Source organism: Caretta caretta, chromosome 16, assembly GCF_965140235.1.
Source record: "Caretta caretta isolate rCarCar2 chromosome 16, rCarCar1.hap1, whole genome shotgun sequence".
NCBI classification, from domain to species: domain Eukaryota; kingdom Metazoa; phylum Chordata; order Testudines; family Cheloniidae; genus Caretta; species Caretta caretta.
Window position 1 is genome coordinate 4,913,556 of NC_134221.1, and position 16,500 is coordinate 4,930,055.

The 16,500-nt window shown below is 48.9% G+C and overlaps 1 protein-coding gene and 1 long non-coding RNA gene across 4 annotated transcripts in view; one reads left to right on the forward strand and one right to left on the reverse strand.

Annotated features, from left to right (window-relative positions):
- Positions 1 to 16,500, forward strand: part of LOC125623313 (anaphase-promoting complex subunit 2) — a 66,694-nt gene that overhangs the window by 39,233 nt on the left and 10,961 nt on the right. For all 3 annotated transcript variants that reach the window (XM_075120578.1, XM_075120577.1, XM_048822427.2), the window contains exons 3-6: positions 474 to 606; positions 4,998 to 5,172; positions 5,360 to 5,479; positions 6,007 to 6,124. In XM_075120578.1, coding sequence (XP_074976679.1) covers positions 474 to 606; positions 4,998 to 5,172; positions 5,360 to 5,479; positions 6,007 to 6,124 — 546 coding nt within the window. The remainder of the gene's footprint in view (positions 1 to 473; positions 607 to 4,997; positions 5,173 to 5,359; positions 5,480 to 6,006; positions 6,125 to 16,500) is intronic.
- Positions 13,532 to 15,636, reverse strand: LOC125623321 (uncharacterized). The gene is made up of 2 exons (XR_012665287.1): positions 14,706 to 15,636; positions 13,532 to 14,112 (listed from the first exon to the last, which is right to left on the reverse strand). It is a non-coding gene; the product is annotated as an uncharacterized LOC125623321 (long non-coding RNA).

The following is a 16,500-nucleotide window of genomic DNA, read 5'->3' on the forward strand; positions in this document are numbered from 1 at the left end:
TCACGTTATACCATATCCTGTTGTTTGGAATTCATGAGTTTTATATTGTCCCACTAATTTTCTTTCCATTAATGTTTGATGTAAGTTTGGTTCCAGTTGCCCTATTTTCTAATTTTTTTCCCTTCCTAGTGGATAAAAACCCTTCCCAAATAACCACCCTGCTTATTGAGCAAACCCAATCCCCTTCAAGTCTGTGGCCCTGTTATCCAGCTAGACATTTATACAGTGCCGATCACCTTGGTATTTGAGCACCCAAGTACCGTACAATGTTGACATCTGACAGGGTTAGAAATGCTCCTCTGTCTATGCTGCTGTGTCTGTGTGGAGAGAGGCCAGTTCCTAATCTGACACCTGCTAGCCAATGTGCAGTACAGACCTCTACCCCTTCCCTCCCCTGAACCCAGTTACTTTACACTTTGTTTCACGCTTCCCTGTCTGCATGTTCTGAATGAGGCTGCTGTTTATGTCTGCAGTCACAGGCTGAACTTGCTGGAGAGAGTGAGTGCTAACGCTGTCACCACCATCCTGCACAAGATGATAGAGGAGAGGATGGAGCGCAGATGCAGGGGAGAATATGAGCGCTCTTTCCTGAATGAGTTCCAGGAGGTAAGGCCCACAGCAGCCAGGAGCTGTTCTGGTGGCGGCATGTGCTTATTTCTGTCACAAGGGTTGATGTCAAAATGAAACTCCTATTTGAAGAAATCCTAACTTGGCCTGCCAAGGCCCCCAAACCCCCTCCCCCCGTTGACATAGAAGCCTATGGAAATACCCCGTTTCATAGATTCACAGAGTTTAAGCCTGGAAGGGACCATTGTGATCACCTAGTCTGACATTCTGCAGAACACAGGCCATTACAATTCATTGTTGCCCCTGTACTAATTAAAGAATTAATTCAGGGAAGTTCTACAGCCTGGGTTGTGCTGGAGGTCAGAGTAGATAATTACAGTTGTCCTTTCTAGCTTTCAGAACATAAGAATACCATACTGTGTGAGAACAAAAGTCCATCTAGCCCAGTATCCTGTCTTCCAACAGTGGTCAGTTCCAGGTGCTTCAGGGAGAATGAACAGAACTGGTAATCATCAAGTGATCCATCCCGTTGCCAATTCCCAGCTTCTGGCGAACAGGCTAGGGACACCATCCCTGTCCACCCTGGCTAATAGCCATCGATGAACCTATCCTCCATTAACTTATCTAGTTCATTTATGTACCCTATTATAGTCTTGGCCTTCACAACATCCTCTGGCAGAGGTGTTTAAACTCTATGAATCTATGTACTGAGCCCAATAATTGGTGTTTGGCTGAAGGATAATTTCCAGAAAAGCATCCAGTTTTGATCTGAAGACCTCGAGATGGAGAATCCACCACTTCTCTTGGGAGTTTGTGCCAATTGTTAATCACCCTCGTTAAAAAATTGTGCCTAATTTCTAATTTGAATTTGTCTTGCTTGAGCTTCTAGCTATTGGTTCTTGTTCTGCCTTTTTCTGCTAAATTAAAGAGACCTTTAGTATCTGCTGTTTTCTCCCCATAAAGGTACTCGTACACCATAATTAAGTCACCTCTGTCTTCTTTTTGATAAACTAAACAGATTGTTCTCTTTAAGTCTTTCACTGTAAGGATTTTTCTCCAGCCCTCAAATCATTTTTGTGGCTTGTTTCTCCATCCTCTCTAACTTTTCAATTGCCTTTTAACAATGTGGACTCCAGGACTGGATGCAATATTCTAGTATCAGTCTCACCAGTGCCATATATCGAGGTAAAACCATCTCCCTGCTCCTACTCATTCCTCCCCTGCTTACACATCCCAGGATGGCATTAGCTCTTTTTGCCACAGCATTGCACTGGGAGCTCATGTCCACTCTGACCACTCGGTCCTTGTTAGAGTCACTGCTTTCCCATATACAGCCCCCTATTCTGTTGGTACAGCCTGCATTCCTGGTTCCTAGGTATATCACTTTGCACTTGACTGTATTAAATGCACTTGACAGCTTATGAAGTGATCCAGATCACTCTGTATGACTGCACTGTCTTTATTATTTACCATTCCAGTCTTTGTCATTCACAAATTTTAAAGCATTGATTTTACATTTACTTCCAGATCATTGATGAGAATGTTAAATAGGGTTGGACCTACCCAATCCCTGCAGAACCCTATTAGAAGTTCCCTGTCACAGGGTGACTGGACCCTGCAAGAAAGGGAGCAGGGCTGAATGCACCTGCTGCCCAGTTGGGCTTAAGGGAAAGTGAGTCTTATAAAGAGGGAGAGAGCTGCAGAGAGGACCCATGCTGCTGATAGTGTGGGGGCAGAATGTGGGCAACTAGCTTCAGCAGTGTTACTGAGCATGCTCAGTACAAGCCAAGCAACAAATCTGGGGGGGCACATGACCCCACATGTCCGCCCATGTTGCCTCTGGACTAACAGCTGCATAATCTGGGAGCATAATGTAGTAAAATCTCATTCCATGAGCAAGTTAGTGATAGAAAGATAAGGGCGATGTCATTTGATTTGTAAAAATCTACAGAATCCTAATTTCAGTGGTGTCACCCTCTGTGTAGCAAGGCTGGGGGGACTCACTGCCCCTCAGCTCCGAGCTCCAGGTCCTCCAGTTGGTGGAAACAATGTCATCAGAAATGGGTATCATTCGAAAGCCCTTTATCCCACAAACACAATGGAACCAAACATGACAAACCTAGAACAATTATGTAGATATGTTTGTTTAAAAATCAGTGTTTTTTAAATTATACTTTACCACAGGGATACGTTGTTCACATAAAGATACCCATCTTTGGTAAACCTAGGGAAGTTAGCCTTGTCATGTAGGATTGAAAACATTTATTCATCAAAACCATCATCCATGTTGTCTCCATCTAGGGCACCATTGTTAGACATGTTGTCACACTGATCCTTGTCCATGCTGCACTCACACATCTCTGTGCAAGGCAGGTTGCTGGCCAAACGTTTGCAGCATCTGGTTTTTGCAAGAGCATTTGATTAGCTAAACAATTGATTCAGGAGTGCATGATATTTACATGCAACTGGTGTGATCAGTCCATCCTCCAAGACCCATCCATGTCTGATGAGGAAGGTAGTTTTGGATGCGTTCAACCATCCCAGAGTCATTCCATGGCTTGATAATTTTCCCTCTTGATAGCAGGTAAAAATGCATCCCATGTTGGTTGGCAATTTTTCTCCATTTCTCTGCTTCTTGAAAAACATCCACCAACATAATTCTGCAAGTGTCATAATGTTGGTCTTCAAATGGTAAACTCGGCACATGAACACGTCCAGTGCATTTATGATCTTATCAGTGACTGTCTCAGGCATTCCAAGCACCTTCAGAGCAAGGAGAGAGTCTTCAGAGACCGAATCAAATGCCTTCTAGTAAGATAATGTGGCCTTTCCAGTCCACCTTCCAGTAATGCCACATCCTGGGCATCAAAACCTGGCAGTGCAGTGGCTTTTTATGGTCCAAGTGATAGGAAAACACCTCTGAGGGATATACAGTGATTCTGTTCCCCCGCAGCAGGCACAAAAAGAATATTGCAGAAGTCTTGGGTAACATCTCAGAGAGCACTAGAACGTCTTGATCTTGTGGAAAAAACTGGAGTTTAGTAGCACCTCTCTCTATGTCATTGATGGCATGCAAGATCATTTTAGTGTCCGCCTCCTCATGGGAAAAACAAAGAAACTCCATAGAACAGTGGGAGGCAGCATCTTTATTATGCTATGCGATGACATTCTTCAAGAAATTCTTCTCATGCTGGAGTGTGAGGTTCTCCACAGGGTGTGTGGTTAACTTGTCCTTTGTGTGGGTATGAGACAGTTCATTGTGATGTTGGCGATATTCGTGAAATCAATTATTTTGTATTGGACAAGTGTATACCTTGGAGTTTCTTCTTTCTGGTAATATTTTTTATTGATTCCTCTGCATACATGTCAAATACAAGGTGGACTTCATCATAGGTCCAGTATTTTCTATGTAGCCTCATAATGAAGTGTTCAGCCAAATCTCAGAAGGTGTAAACGGTTTGTTTCTCGAGAGCTTGTACCTCAGCCATACCATCTATGATTAGTATTCTGAAAGGCCTCTGTTGGCATAAGGTATCAGTCACATTGTCAGTAGGTGCTGGCTTATGAAAACCATGCAATATGTGCATTCGTTTGCTTTTTGCCTGGCACATAAGTATTCTGTTGTATTCAAACATCAATTGTGGTACCATGGAAAACTTGTATTTCCCAAAATCACACACAGATCAACATCACACTGAGATCTGGGCATGACCAGGAGATGAGCCATGCTCCCCCCTCCCCCCCGGGATACACATACTTCATCACACGTGTCTCTCTCGCTCTCTCGTGCAGGTCTTGGAAGTCATCTTTGCTGCAGGTCTGGCTATTGACTTGCAATGATTTCATAGGGCACATGGTTAGTGGCTCAGAATATAGCATGTCTGCTGGACACATGAGATCTGTTGTGTTAGCAGGAGTGGCTTGTGGGATCTGGCTCATGGTGTTCCTGTGGTTTATTTCAAATCTGGCTGCATCTGCTAACTCACTCGCCCAATGCAGCTTCCTCTAGCTGCAGTGTTGGCTATTAGGGACCAATGATCTCTAGTCAGAGCTGGGTTTGGGCCATGGCAGAGGGCAATGCTCTTCTCAGGAGGCTAGTGTGGAGTTGTGTGCCCTGGAAGCCTGCTGTGAATGTCATAGATTCCAAAGCCAGAGGCACCACTGGAATCAGCTAATCTGACCTCCTGTGTAATACAGGCCAAAGAACTTCCCCGAAATAATTCCTACAGCAGATCTTTTGCTCCAGTCTTGATTTAAAAATTGTCAGGTGATGGAGAATGCACCATGACCCTTAGTAAATTGTTCCAATGGCTAATTACTGTCACTGTTAAAAAATGTACACCTTATTTCCAGTCCGCTGAAGGTGCATGGGATGATGGCTGGCACCGTTGGGTTGTGCGGCTCTCTCTATTTTCCTTCTCATTGTGCAGTGGATCGAGAAGGTGATTGGCTGGCTTAGCAGAGTGTTCCTGCAGGACAGCCCCATGGCCCACTCCACCCCAGAGGCCAGCAGCACCCTGAAGCGCTGGAGGTGCCATGTCCAGAGGTTCTTCTACCGCATCTATGCCAGCATGCGCATTGAGGAGCTCTTCAGCATCATCCGTGGTGAGCATGACCCCTGCCTGCTGCCCAGGCCGTGTTGACTTGCTCTTTCCTTGCCTGCCAGCCCAGACCTGCCTCGTGGCCATGCAGCCCTGCTTTCCCCTCCTCATGTGCCCTGGGGCGTCTTGTGCTCTCCCATCGCCTCCTTATGGGGCCTGGCACCTTTTCTGACTGCTCTTTTTGTTTGCAGATTTTCCAGAGTCAAAGCCAGCTGTGGAGGATCTCAAGTTCTGCCTGGAAAGGACCAATCAGAGGCAGCAGCTGCTCAGCTCCCTGAAAAGCGCTCTGGAAATGCGGCTTCTTCATCCCGGTGAGTGTTTCATCCCTCATGTGTCCCCAGGGCCTGGGCATGGGCCCTGAAGGGGCTGTGCGTGTGCAAGTGGGGATATCCTGAAGAGCAGCTCTGCCACTGCATCCAGGGGCATGGCAAGGTTAGTGTGTGGTAACCATGTCCCTGCCCCCTCCACGCTAGTGCATTCTTGGATAACAGTGTGTTGTAGGAATGCCCTGTCCCACACCTCAAGGTTCCCTTTTCTGTGCAGTGCAGCAAGGAATCAAGATAGAAGGTTGTCTTTGCTTGAAGGCTTCTCTAGAGTGCTGCATGGGCTGAGCGCTTAGTCTGTGCTGAGCTGGTTTCCAATAGCCCCCATGCAGCTTCTCTGGTTGGAGTCTGCTGCCCAGACACATGGAGCTTTGTCCCTCCATCTGACCAGGGCACTGCAGCAAGCACCTCCCCTCCAGCTCTCTGGATCTAACTAAGGCTCCCTTAGGGCCCTTCCTGGGTCCGAGCTTTGCTCTCTGCTCTGAGACTCTGCCTGTCCTCCTCCCTTGCTTTAGGAGTCAACACATCGGACATCATTACTCTCTACATCTCGGCCATCAAGGCCTTGCGAGAACTGGACCCCTCCATGGTTATCCTGGAGGTAGCCTGTGAGCCCATCAGGAAGTACCTGAGGTAAGTGTGAATGGGACAATTTAATGAATCTGCTGATCTGCCAGTAGATTTTAAAGCTGAAACCTAACATATCAAACTGGCAGATCTAGTTTAAGTGTTGTAGCTGGTAAAGGGATAGAACTTAATTAGGGTAACCCCTTTTTACTGAGTCCAGGGAGCGCTAGCTTATTAATTTTAAGTTCTAGGTTTTTTTACCTTGGACAGTATTTCTCAAATCAGGACACTTGGTTATTCTTAGCCAATTAACAGTTTATTAAATTCACAATCATCCATTAAGCATAGAAACAGCAAACACTTTAGGCATGTACAGAACACAAAATACACATGCAGTGTTGTGATTAACACAGATCTGTTTTGGGCAAGCAGCTATACCAAGGAATAATTGACTTACAATCTCAGGCTATTGACTCTTTAGCACTCTAATACGTTTGTCCCACTTCCAATAATTCTACAGGGAATAAGGATGCACTTGACTTAAGGCATGACTAAGAATGTGGTCCCTGCTATTGGGATTGTTTGGTATGAAGAGGACTAATTTAAAACATCAAGAGCAATTGCTTAAAGTTGTTGTGTAAGTTTTTCTTAGGCCAGTTTGCTTGGTTTTATAAAGGAGGAATATGCATATAGCATTAGTTAAAATCCAAGTATCTTTACTTGAGGTCTCATTAGAAAGAACGTAGTCCCAACAAGATGGCTCTCTTAGTCATGTTAAACAACACAGAGAAATACGATCTCTAAATAAAATCTCATCACTTTGTAATCCTGGTAAACAGTTGGATCGGGAGAGTCTGTCCATGTGGCTGGTACAGGTGTCGCTAGCATGTCTGGGTTCTGCAGTGTATCTGTGGGGTTCAGTCAGAACTCTGTCCTGTGACCCTGGAGGAAGGCAGAGGCTGTCTGGAACAGAGTCTGTAACAATAATCTACAATGGGTGGTTTCAGCACTTCCTTACTGTTTGTGGTGGCGGCTCTGCCCTTTTGTGTGCCTTCTTTAATCTCTGGATGAGGGATCAAAATGAAAGTCAGAAACCCCGACATTCAGGGATACTCTCTCCCTGTGGTCTCAGCAAAGAAGGGCATGGTAAGTCTACAGTGCTGCCAAAGATCTAGCCCCAACATAGGGAGAGTTGGGGAAATCGCTCTGGCTGGGTGTCTCAGCCCTTGGCTATACTACACAGTTTTGTCTGCAAAAGGCAGCTTTTGTCGACAAAACAGTGGAAGTGTACGCATTACAAAGGTCCTCCCACTGACACAACTCCTGCTTTGCCGACAAAATAAAACCACCTCGATGAGAGGTGTAGAGCTTTTTGTGGCAAAGGTAGATCGAAAAAGCATCACTGTAGACACTGCATTCATTAAATCGTTGTAACTGGCCTCCAGGAGGTATCCCACAATGCCCACCATGACTGTTCTGCTCACTGTTTTGAATGCCGCTCCCCTGCATCCAGCTACACAGGCATGTGCCCCTCCCCTTTCAAAGCCCTAGGAAGCATTGAAATCCCACAGTGTGGAGAGCTCACATAGCTACTGCACAGCTGAGCATGCGGGCTCCTGGCAGCAAACACATTCCTGCCTGGACTACAGGGGGAGGGGGTGGATCTCCTTGGTCTGTGGGGAGAGGAGGCTGTGGGAGAACTTGTGGGAGAATCAAAATATTAATGCGGAATCCTGCTCTCCTGGGCTAGGACCACAGGGGCAGGCAGGCAGGATGGGCTGCTGCTGGGTGTGGGTAAGAGACTTGTGCTGTGCAGAGTGGGGATGGAGGTGGGGGGCTGATGTCAGGGTGTCCCCCTGCCGGTGGTGGTGGTGGAACATGAGGACACCAGCTCTCTGTGCACCAGATTCTGTCTCAGGATTGGTTGTTTCTGGCTGCTGTGTGAACTTAGAGACAGCATGCTGACACACTCACTCTCCCCCAGCACACACACTTTCCCAACACTCGCGTGCATGCACACTCTCTCTCTCCCCCCTCCCCTCCCCCTCGGCAATGTCAGTTTGGTCAGATTACTGAGTGCTACTTTAAAAAGTGATTTACAGTGTGTTCCTTTTTGGGCACACTCAGCAATCATTATAAGGTACAAACAAACAGTGCCAGGCTCAGCACACTACAGCAACACACACTACTGTGCCTCAGTGTTAAAATACTCCTTCAAGGCCTCTCTCAGCCAAATAGTTGCCCATTGGGCTCCTCTTCTAGCCTTGTGTTCGTAATGCACAGCACAATACTGAAGAGCAGCGCAGGATCCATGCTTTCTGACAGACATGGCTGGGCTGCAGGTTACCAGGGCAATTGAAAAGCAGCTGGCAATCTAGTAGGATGCCCATATGATTGAGAAACCTTCATCATGTGACATTGTCCCTGCCCCATGTGGCATTGCAAACCCTTCCCAAAGCACCCTGCAGCTAGTTGCATGGTGGGATAGCTACCCACAGTGCACTGCTCTCTGTGTGGTGCAAGAGGTGCTATTGTGGCTGTGCTCTGCCGACACAAGAAGCATAGTGTGGACATGCAACAGCGGTTTAATTACAGTGGTGGCTGTACATCGGTGTAACTTGCGTCGACAAAACTCTGTAGTGTAGACAAGGCCTGAGTCAGGCACGGCCTGTCCATCTTACCTGGAGTCAGCTGTACTCTTCTCCAGGTTGAGGTGAAGGTCTCCAAGCTAGGAGTTCTGTCTGTGGCTTCAGGGGTCACTCCTGCAGTCCCCTGCTTTGGGCAAACCTGCTCCTCCTGCACCTGCTAACTGCAGCCTCCTCCCTGTCATACAAGACTGACAGGGCTGGAGGGGCAGGACTAGCCCCTACCACCAGGACTTCTCTGGCATCTTCCTCTCCTGTGTGGGGTCTATATGCCATGTCACACTATCCACGTGAGCATGGCTAGTTCTGGGCTCCTGCACAGTGACCTCAAGTTCTAACCCGCAACAACGTGTAATTGGAGGAGGGCAAGTCTGTTGTTTTTATTGGACACTTGCTAATGGCTCTCGGGTTTCAGGTGTTTCTGTGCTACTTCCATCGATACCCAGTAGATGGTGCTGAAGTATAGTGAATTCCTCTGATCCTTTTCTTGTTGGTGGGTTTTTGTTTGTTTCATTCATTTCAATCATTGTACTGCTGTATTACCCAGACTATTAACTGGAATGACCCACTCTTTAAGCAATGGTGTTTATTATTGCAAAGCTATGCCCTGGTTAGATGCTCATACCTTTCAATATTCTGTTTTACTCCATACAACTCAGAGATTGCAAGGCCAAAAGGAACCGTTGTGATCATCTAGTGTGACCATCTTTCTTACACAGGCCAGAGGTCTTCCTCAACATAATTCCTAGAGCAGACCTTTTAGAAGAACATCCAGTCTTGACTGAAAAATTGTCAGTGATAGAGAATCCACCACAACCCTTGGTAGATTGTTCCACAGCTAATTACTCTCACTGGTAAAAAATGTATATCTTCTTTCTAGCCTGAATTTGTCTCACTCCTAGCCATTGGATCATGTTGGACCTTTCTCGCCTAGATTGAAGAGCCCATTATTAAATATTTGTTCCCCATGTAGGTGTGACGAAGTGGGGCTGTTCTTAATGTTCTCTCTGAATACTGTGTGGGTGCCTCAGTTTCCCCTATGCATTTCTTAAGTATCTAGGTGGTGGGATAAGCTGTGTGATTGTTGCAGAGCCTTAGGGTATGTCTACACTACGGAATAAGGTCGAATTTATAGAAGTCGGTTTTTTAGAAATCGGTTTTATATATTCGAGTGTGTGTGTCCCCACAGAAAATGCTCTAAGTGCATTAACTCGGCGGAGTGCTTCCACAGTACCGAGGCTAGAGTCGACTTCCGGAGCGTTGCACTGTGGGTAGCTATCCCACAGTTCCTGCAGTCTCCGCTGCCCATTGGAATTCTGGGTTGAGATCCCAATGCCTGATGGAGCTAAAACGTTGTCGCGGGTGGTTCTGGGTACATATCGTCAGGCCCCCGTTCCCTCCCTCCCTCCGTGAAAGCAAGGGCAGACAATCGTTTCGCGCCTTTTTTCCTGAGTTACCGGCAGACGCCATACCACGGCAAGCATGGAGCCTGCTCAGGTAACCGTCACCCTATGTCTCCTGGGTGCTGGCAGACGCGGTACGGCATTGCTACACGGTAGCAGCAACTCCTTGCCTTGTGGCAGCAGACGGTACAGTACGACTGGTAGCCGTCATCGTCATGTCCGAGGTGCTCCTGGCCACGTCGGCTGGGAGCGCCTGGGCAGACATGGGCGCAGGGACTAAATTTGGAGTGACTTGACCAGGTCATTCTCTTTAGTCCTGCAGTCAGTCCTATTGAACCGTCTTAGGGTGAGCGGGCAGGCGATACGGACTGCTAGCAGTCGTACTGTACCATCTTCTGCCGAGCAGCCATGAGATGTGGATGGCATGCAGTCCTTCTGCACGGTCTGCTGCCAGCCAAAGATGTAAAAGATAGATGGAGTGGATCAAAACAAGAAATAGACCAGATTTGTTTTGTACTCATTTGCTTCCTCCCTCTCCCCCCCCGTCTAGGGGACTCATTCCTCTAGGTCACACTGCAGTCACTCACAGAGAAGGTGCAGCGAGGTAAATCTAGCCATGTATCAATCAGAGGCCAGGCTAACCTTCTTGTTCCAATAAGGACAATAACTTAGGTGCACCATTTCTTATTGGAACCCTCCGTGAAGTCCTGCCTGAAATACTCCTTGATGTAAAGCCACCCCCTTTGTTGATTTTAGCTCCCTGAAGCCAACCCTGTAAGCCGTGTCCTCAGTCGCCCCTCCCGGCGTCAGAGCAACGGCAAACAATCGGGCATCTGAGAGTGCTGTCCAGAGCAGTCACAATGGAGCACTCTGATGGGGCTAAAACATTGTCGCGGGTGGTTCTGGGTACGTATCGTCAGGCCCCCATTCCCTCCCTCCCTCCGTGAAAGCAAGGGCAGACAATCATTTCGCGCCTTTTTTCCTGAGTTACCTGTGCAGACGCCACACCACGGCAAGCATGGAGCCCGCTCAGGTAACCGTCACCCTATGTCTCCTGGGTGCTGGCAGACGCGGTACGGCTTTGCTGCACAGTAGCAGCAACCCATTGCCTTCTGGCAGCAGACGGTGCAATACGACTGGTAGTCGTCCTCGTCATGTCCGAGGTGCTCCTGGCTACGTCGGCTGGGAGCGCCTGGGCAGACATGGGCGCAGGGACTAAATTTGGAATGACTTGACCAGGTCATTCTCTTTAGTCCTGCAGTCAGTCCTATTGAACCGTCTTATGGTGAGCAGGCAGGCGATACGGACTGCTAGCAGTCGTACTGTGCCATCTTCTGCCAGGCAGGCAAGAGATGAGGATTGCTAGCAGTCGTATTGTACCATCTCCTGCCAGGCAGGCAAGAGATGGGGATGGCTAGCAGTCGTACTGTACCATCTTCTGCCGAGCAGCCATGAGATGTGGATGGCATGCAGTCCTTCTGCACCGTCTGCTGCCAGCCAAAGATGTAAAAGATAGATGGAGTGGGTCAAAACAAGAAATAGACCAGATTTGTTTTGTACTCATTTGCCTCCTCCCCTGTCTAGGGGACTCATTCCTCTAGGTCACACTGCAGTCACTCACAGAGAAGGTGCAGCGAGGTAAATCTAGCCATATATCAATCAGAGGCCAGGCTAACCTCCTTGTTCCAATAAGAAAGATAACTTAGGTGCACCATTTCTTATTGGAACCCTCCGTGAAGTCCTGCCTGAAATACTCCTTGATGTACAGGCACCCCCTTTGTTGATTTTAGCTCCCTGAAGCCAACCCTGTAAGCCGTGTCGTCAGTCGCCCCTCCCTCCGTCAGAGCAACGGCAGACAATCGTTCCGCGCCTTTTTTCTGTGCGGACGCCATACCAAGGCAAGCATGGAGGCCGCTCAGCTCACTTTGGCAATTAGGAGCACATTAAACAGCACACGCATTATCCAGCAGTATATGCAGCACCAGAACCTGGCAAAGCGATACCGGGCGAGGAGGCGACGTCAGCGCGGTCACGTGAGTGATCAGGACATGGACACAGATTTCTCTGAAAGCATGGGCCCTGCCAATGCATGCATCATGGTGTTAATGGGGCAGGTTCATGCTGTGGAACGCCGATTCTGGGCTCGGGAAACAAGCACAGACTGGTGGGACCGCATAGTGTTGCAGGTCTGGGACGATTCCCAGTGGCTGCGAAACTTTCGCATGCGTAAGGGCACTTCCATGGAACTTTGTGACTTGCTTTCCCCTGCCCTGAGGCGCATGAATACCAAGATGAGAGCAGCCCTCACAGTTGAGAAGCGAGTGGCGATAGCCCTGTGGAAGCTTGCAACGCCAGACAGCTACCGGTCAGTTGGGAATCAATTTGGAGTGGGCAAATCTACTGTGGAGGCTGCTGTGATGCAAGTAGCCCATGCAATCAAAGATCTGCTGATATCAAGGGTAGTGACCCTGGGAAATGTGCAGGTCATAGTAGATGGCTTTGCTGCAATGGGATTCCCTAACTGTGGTGGGGCTATAGACGGAACCCATATCCCTATCTTGGCACCGGAGCACCAAGCCGGCGAGTACATAAACCGAAAGGGGTACTTTTCGATAGTGCTGCAAGCTCTGGTGGATCACAAGGGACGTTTCACCAACATCAACGTGGGATGGCTGGGAAAGGTGCATGATGCTCGCATCTTCAAGAACTCTGGTCTGTTTCAAAAGCTGCAGGAAGGGATTTTATTCCCAGACCAGAAAATAACTGTTGGGGATGTTGAAATGCCTATATATATCCTTGGGGACCCAGCCTACCCCTTAATGCCATGGCTCATGAAGCCGTACACAGGCAGCCTGGACAGTAGTCAGGAGCTCTTCAACTACAGGCTGAGCAAGTGCAGAATGGTGGTAGAATGTGCATTTGGACGTTTAAAGGCACGCTGGCGCAGTTTACTGACTCGCTTAGACCTCAGCGAAACCAATATTCCCACTGTTATTACTGCTTGCTGTGTGCTCCACAATATCTGTGAGAGTAAGGGGGAGACGTTTATGGCGGGGTGGGAGGTTGAGGCAAATCGCCTGGCTGCTGGTTACGCGCAGCCAGACACCAGGGCGGTTAGAAGAGCACAGGAGGGCGCAGTGCGCATCAGAGAAGCTTTGAAAACCAGTTTCATGACTGGCCAGGCTACGGTGTGAAAGTTCTGTTTGTTTCTCCTTGATGAAACCCCCCGCCGCTTGGTTCACTCTACTTCCCTGTAAGCTAACCACCCGCCCCTCCTCCCTTCAATCACCGCTTGCAGAGGCAATAAAGTCATTGTTGCTTCACATTCATGCATTCTTTATTCATTCATCACACAAATAGGGGGATGACTACCAAGGTAGCCCAGGAGGGGTGGTGGAGGAGGGAAGGAAAATGCCACACAGCACTTTAAAAGTTTACAACTTTAAAATTTATTGAATGACAGCCTTCTTTTTTTTGGGCAATCCTCTGTGGTGGAGTGGCTGGTTGGCCGGAGGCCCCCCCACCGCGTTCTTGGGCGCCTGGGTGTGGAGGCTATGGAAGTTGGGGAGGAGGGCGGTTGGTTACAGAGGGGCAGCAGTGGCAGTCTGTGCTCGAGCTGCCTTTGCTGCAGCTCAACCATACACTGGAGCATACTGGTTTGGTCCTGCAGCAGCCTCAGCATTGAATCCTGCCTCCTCTCATCACGCTGCCGCCACATTTGAGCTTCAGCCCTGTCTTCAGCCCGCCACTTACTCTCTTCAGCCCGCCACTTACTCTCTTCAGCCCGCTACTTACTCTCTTCAGCCCGCCACCTCTCCTCCCGGTCATTTTGTGCTTTCCTGCACTCTGACATTATTTGCCTCCACGCATTCGTCTGTGCTCTGTCAGTGTGGGAGGACAGCATGAGCTCGGAGAACATTTCATCGCGAGTGCGTTTTTTTTTTCTTTCTAAGCTTCACTAGCCTCTGGGAAGGAGAAGATCCTGTGATCATTGAAACACATGCAGCTGGTGGAGAAAAAAAAAGGGACAGCGGTATTTAAAAAGACACATTTTATAAAACAGTGGCTACACTCTTTCAGGGCAAACCTTGCTGTTAACATTACATACATAGCACATGTGCTTTCGTTACAAGGTCGCATTTTGCCTCCTCCCACCGCGTGACTACCCCCTCAACCTTCCCCCCTCCCTGTGGCTAACAGCGGGGAACATTTCTGTTTAGCCACAGGCAAACAGCCCAGCAGGAATGGGCTCCTCTGAGTGTCCCCTGAAGAAAAGCACTCTATTTCAACCAGGTGACCATGAATTATATCTCACTCTCCTGAGGATAACACAGAGAGATAAAGAACGGATGTTGTTTGAATGCCAGCAAACATACACTGCAATGCTTTGTTCTACAATGATTCCCGAGTACGTGTTACTGGCCTGGAGTGGTAAAGTGTCCTACCATGAAGGACGCAATAAGGCTGCCCTCCCCAGAAACCTTTTGCAAAGGCTTTAGGACTACATCTAGGAGAACCGCAAATGCCAGGGCAAAGTAAAGTAATCCTTTCACATGCTTGCTTTTAAACCATGTATAGTATTTTAAAAGGTACACTCACCAGCGGTCCCTTCTCCGCCTGCTGGGTCCAGGAGGCAGCCTTGGGTGGGTTCGGGGGGTACTGGCTCCAGGTCTAGGGTGAGAAACAGTTCCTGGCTGTCGGGAAAACCGGTTTCTCCGCTTGCTTGCTGTGAGCTATCTACAACCTCCTCCTCATCATCATCATCTTCGTCCCCAAAACCTGCTTCCGTATTGCCTCCATCTCCATTGAAGGAGTCAAACAACACGGCGGGGGTAGTGGTGGCTGAACCCCCTAAAATGGCATGCAGCTCATCATAGAAGCGGCATGTTTGGGGCTCTGACCCAGAGCGGCTGTTCGCCTCTCTGGTTTTCTGGTAGGCTTGCCTCAGCTCCTTCAGTTTCACGCGGCACTGCTTCGGGTCCCTGTTATGGCCTCTGTCCTTCATGCCCTGGGAGATTTTCACAAAGGTTTTGGCATTTCGAAAACTGGAACGGAGTTCTGATAGCACGGATTCCTCTCCCCAAACAGCGATCAGATCCCGTACCTCCCGTTCGGTCCATGCTGGAGCTCTTTTGCGATTCTGGGACTCCATCATGGTCACCTGTGCTGATGAGCTCTGCATGGTCACCTGCAGCTTGCCACGCTGGCCAAACAGGAAATGAGATTCAAAAGTTCGCGGTTCTTTTCCTGTCTACCTGGCCAGTGCATCTGAGTTGAGAGTGCTGTCCAGAGCGGTCATAATGGAGCACTCTGGGATAGCTCCCGGAGGCCAATACCATCGAATTGTGTCCACAGTACCCCAAATTCGAGCCGGCAACGTCGATTTAAGCGCTAATCCACTTGTCAGGGGTGGAGTAAGGAAATCAATTTTAAGAGCCCTTTAAGTCGAAATAAAGGGCTTCATTGTGTGGACGGGTGCAGGTTTACATCGATTTAATGCTGCTAAATTCGACCTAAAGTCCTAGTGTAGACCAGGGCTTAGAGGGCCAGTGTGAAGCTGTCTAGACAGAGAATGGCTACACCCTTTCTCCTGGCAGCTGATGGCCTGGGCCCCTCCCCTGCAAGGTGTGAGCTGAAGGTGTTGGAGAACAAAGAGATCAGGTGGCCTCCTGGCCTGGGAAAGAGACAAAGGTGAGAGGAGGGCCTGGAGAGTTCAGTTTGGAGGTGGCCGGGGAAATGGAGGGAGGACCAGAGGAGGCTCTGGCCTCCCTGCCCCCCAAGATGGACCTGACTGAGGGGTCCTGTTCTCTGTACCTACAAGCTCTGTGTTAGACCATGTTCCTGTTGTCTAATAAACCTTCTGTTTTACTGGCTGGCTGAGAGTCACGTCTGACTGCAGAATTGGGGTGCAGGGCCACTTGCTTCCCCAGAAACCCTGCCTGTACAGACTCGCTGTGGGAAGCGCATGGTGTGAGAAGGGGATGCTGAATGCTCTGAGGTCAAAGGAAGGTCAAAGCTGTGTAAGCTTCTTGCCCTGGAGACAGTCTGCTCACAGAGAGGAGGCTCCCCTAGAGTCCTGACAGGCTTCATATGGAGTAGTTCCAGAGCATCGCCCGGTGACTCCGTGACAACTGGTGGCAGTGGGGGCATGTACTGCACCCCATGAATGGCGCTTCTTGCAGTAAGTGACTGGGGAGCAGTAAATTGAAGGGGGATTAACAAGGACCAGGCGTGCTGTGAAGGCTCAGAGAGGGGCGGTTACGGGGCGAAGGAGCTATGCTTAACCCCTGGGAGAGTATGACTAGCAAGAAGGACTGTTGCAGTAATGGGATCCCCCTGAGGACTGCAGTGTGCAGTCTCAGGGGCGGAGGAGTCTGCAGCTTGACCCTGGAGA